The sequence below is a fragment of the Centruroides vittatus genome, unplaced genomic scaffold (assembly GCF_030686945.1).
Source record: "Centruroides vittatus isolate TY-2023 unplaced genomic scaffold, ASM3068694v2 contig_7, whole genome shotgun sequence".
NCBI lineage: Eukaryota > Metazoa > Arthropoda > Arachnida > Scorpiones > Buthidae > Centruroides > Centruroides vittatus.
This window is the reverse complement of record NW_027122442.1, coordinates 2411-3977: the sequence shown is the minus strand read 5'-3', so window position 1 is coordinate 3977 and position 1567 is coordinate 2411. Positions and strand designations below refer to the sequence as shown.

The following is a 1567-nucleotide window of genomic DNA, read 5'->3' as shown; positions in this document are numbered from 1 at the left end:
TGAAATCATCAAAAATTAACATTAACCCCCTATTTCACCAACAGACGATTAGGCAAATCGCAGGATTAACGGCTATCACTAATACAGGATTACTGATTTTTCGTTCCACCATTCTAAGATTAGACGTAATCTGGCATTAGTAACTCATCTGCCGAATTCGGGAGATTAGTGTACTAATCTCGACAAACATGGCGGAAGATTTGTCTCACATTGCAGAGTACGTGTATGAAAATGAAATAATGCAAAATTACTTTTGAATTCCACGATGATTAATTTGTGATCGATCCAATCCTATTGAAAAGTTTGACGATCAATTGTTTATCGAAAGGTATAGGCTTTCTAAAAGAACTGTTGTATGTACATGTATGTGATGAAATCAAGCACCTCTTACCATCATATAATACAAGAAGAAACCATCCTATATCACCTCTATTGCAGTTATTGATTACTTTACATTTTTATGCCACTGGAAACTTTTATCACGAAGTAGGAGATCTGACTTCAATATCGAAATCAAGCGTATGTAGGATAATTAAAACTGTATCTAAAGCTTTGGGGAGCCTTTCAAAAAAGTACATCGCATTTCCATCGACCATGCTGGAATACAGGAAAGTCATTAAAAAACTTTATGATATTGCTAAGTTTCCAGGTGTTATAGGTGCTATAGACTGTACTCATATTCCAGTTTCATCTCCTGGAACAAATGCAGAATTATTTAGAAATAGGAAAGGTTATTTTTTAATCAATACCCAGGTATGTTAAATTTTATATTATTTTTTATCAGAGTGTTTACATGAATAAATTCTGTATGTATTTTTAGGCAGTCAGTGATGCTAATTTACTAATAAGAAACTTAGTAGCAAAATGGGCTGGATCAGTACATGATTCTACAATATTTAATAATTCAGAATTATGTCTGAAATTTGAGAATAGAGTTCCTCCTGTCACATGCTATCTTCTAGGAGATGGTGGCTATCCCTGCAAACCATATTTGATGACACCACTTTTAAACCCAACAACAAATGCAGAAGTTAAATATAATGCTGCTCATATTAAAACTAGAAACACAGTAGAGAGACTATTTGGAATATGGAAGAGTAGATTTCCTTGTCTAAGGTTTGGTCTTCGAACTAAACTAGAAACATCACTTGTTATTATTGTTGCTACTGGTGTTCTCCAGTGGCGTGCTGTCATTGGAAGCGATGGAAGTGCCGATTCCACCTTCCAATGACCTTCCCTTGTATTTTATAAAATATAAATTTTCATATTTTAACGTACTGTACTTTGATTACTTAAAATTAATATTTTATTATAACTGCATTATGTACCTTTTACAAATTTCTATACTACATGGGAAAAAAACGATAAGATTGCTATTGTATATTCGAATAATTCAGTAGCGGAAGGAATGTTGAAACCAGGTCAATTTCCAATCAGCCAGATTATAGGCATTGGCGCATGCGCTTTACAGAGCACCAACGTCACCCGGTTTAGCTGGTGGATGCTTCACACATAAAGCTTCTAATTTTATATCCCAAACCGATTGTGGGCTGTTAGCCGCTGCCTG

At 34.7% G+C, this 1567-nt stretch overlaps 1 protein-coding gene across 1 annotated transcript; it reads left to right on the top strand.

Moving 5' to 3' along the window:
• The first annotated feature begins 390 nt into the window (after positions 1–390).
• On the top strand, positions 391–1258 carry LOC136980418 (putative nuclease HARBI1). Its single transcript, XM_067276526.1, has 2 exons — positions 391–757; positions 825–1258. Exons 1-2 carry the CDS (start codon positions 595–597, stop codon positions 1229–1231), a joined length of 570 nt encoding a protein of 189 aa, XP_067132627.1. The 5' UTR covers positions 391–594; the 3' UTR covers positions 1232–1258.
• Positions 1259–1567: the final 309 nt, after the last annotated feature.

What these genes read in the sequence shown, in the direction of transcription:
- LOC136980418 (XM_067276526.1), top strand. Translation starts at nt 595, where the DNA reads ATGCTGGAATACAGGAAAGTCATTAAAAAACTTTATGATATTGCTAAG. An exon ending in TTTAATCAATACCCAGGTAT is followed by an intron (nt 758 to 824) that starts GTTAAATTTTAT and finishes ATTTTTAGGCAG; the next exon opens with TCAGTGATGCTAATTTACTA.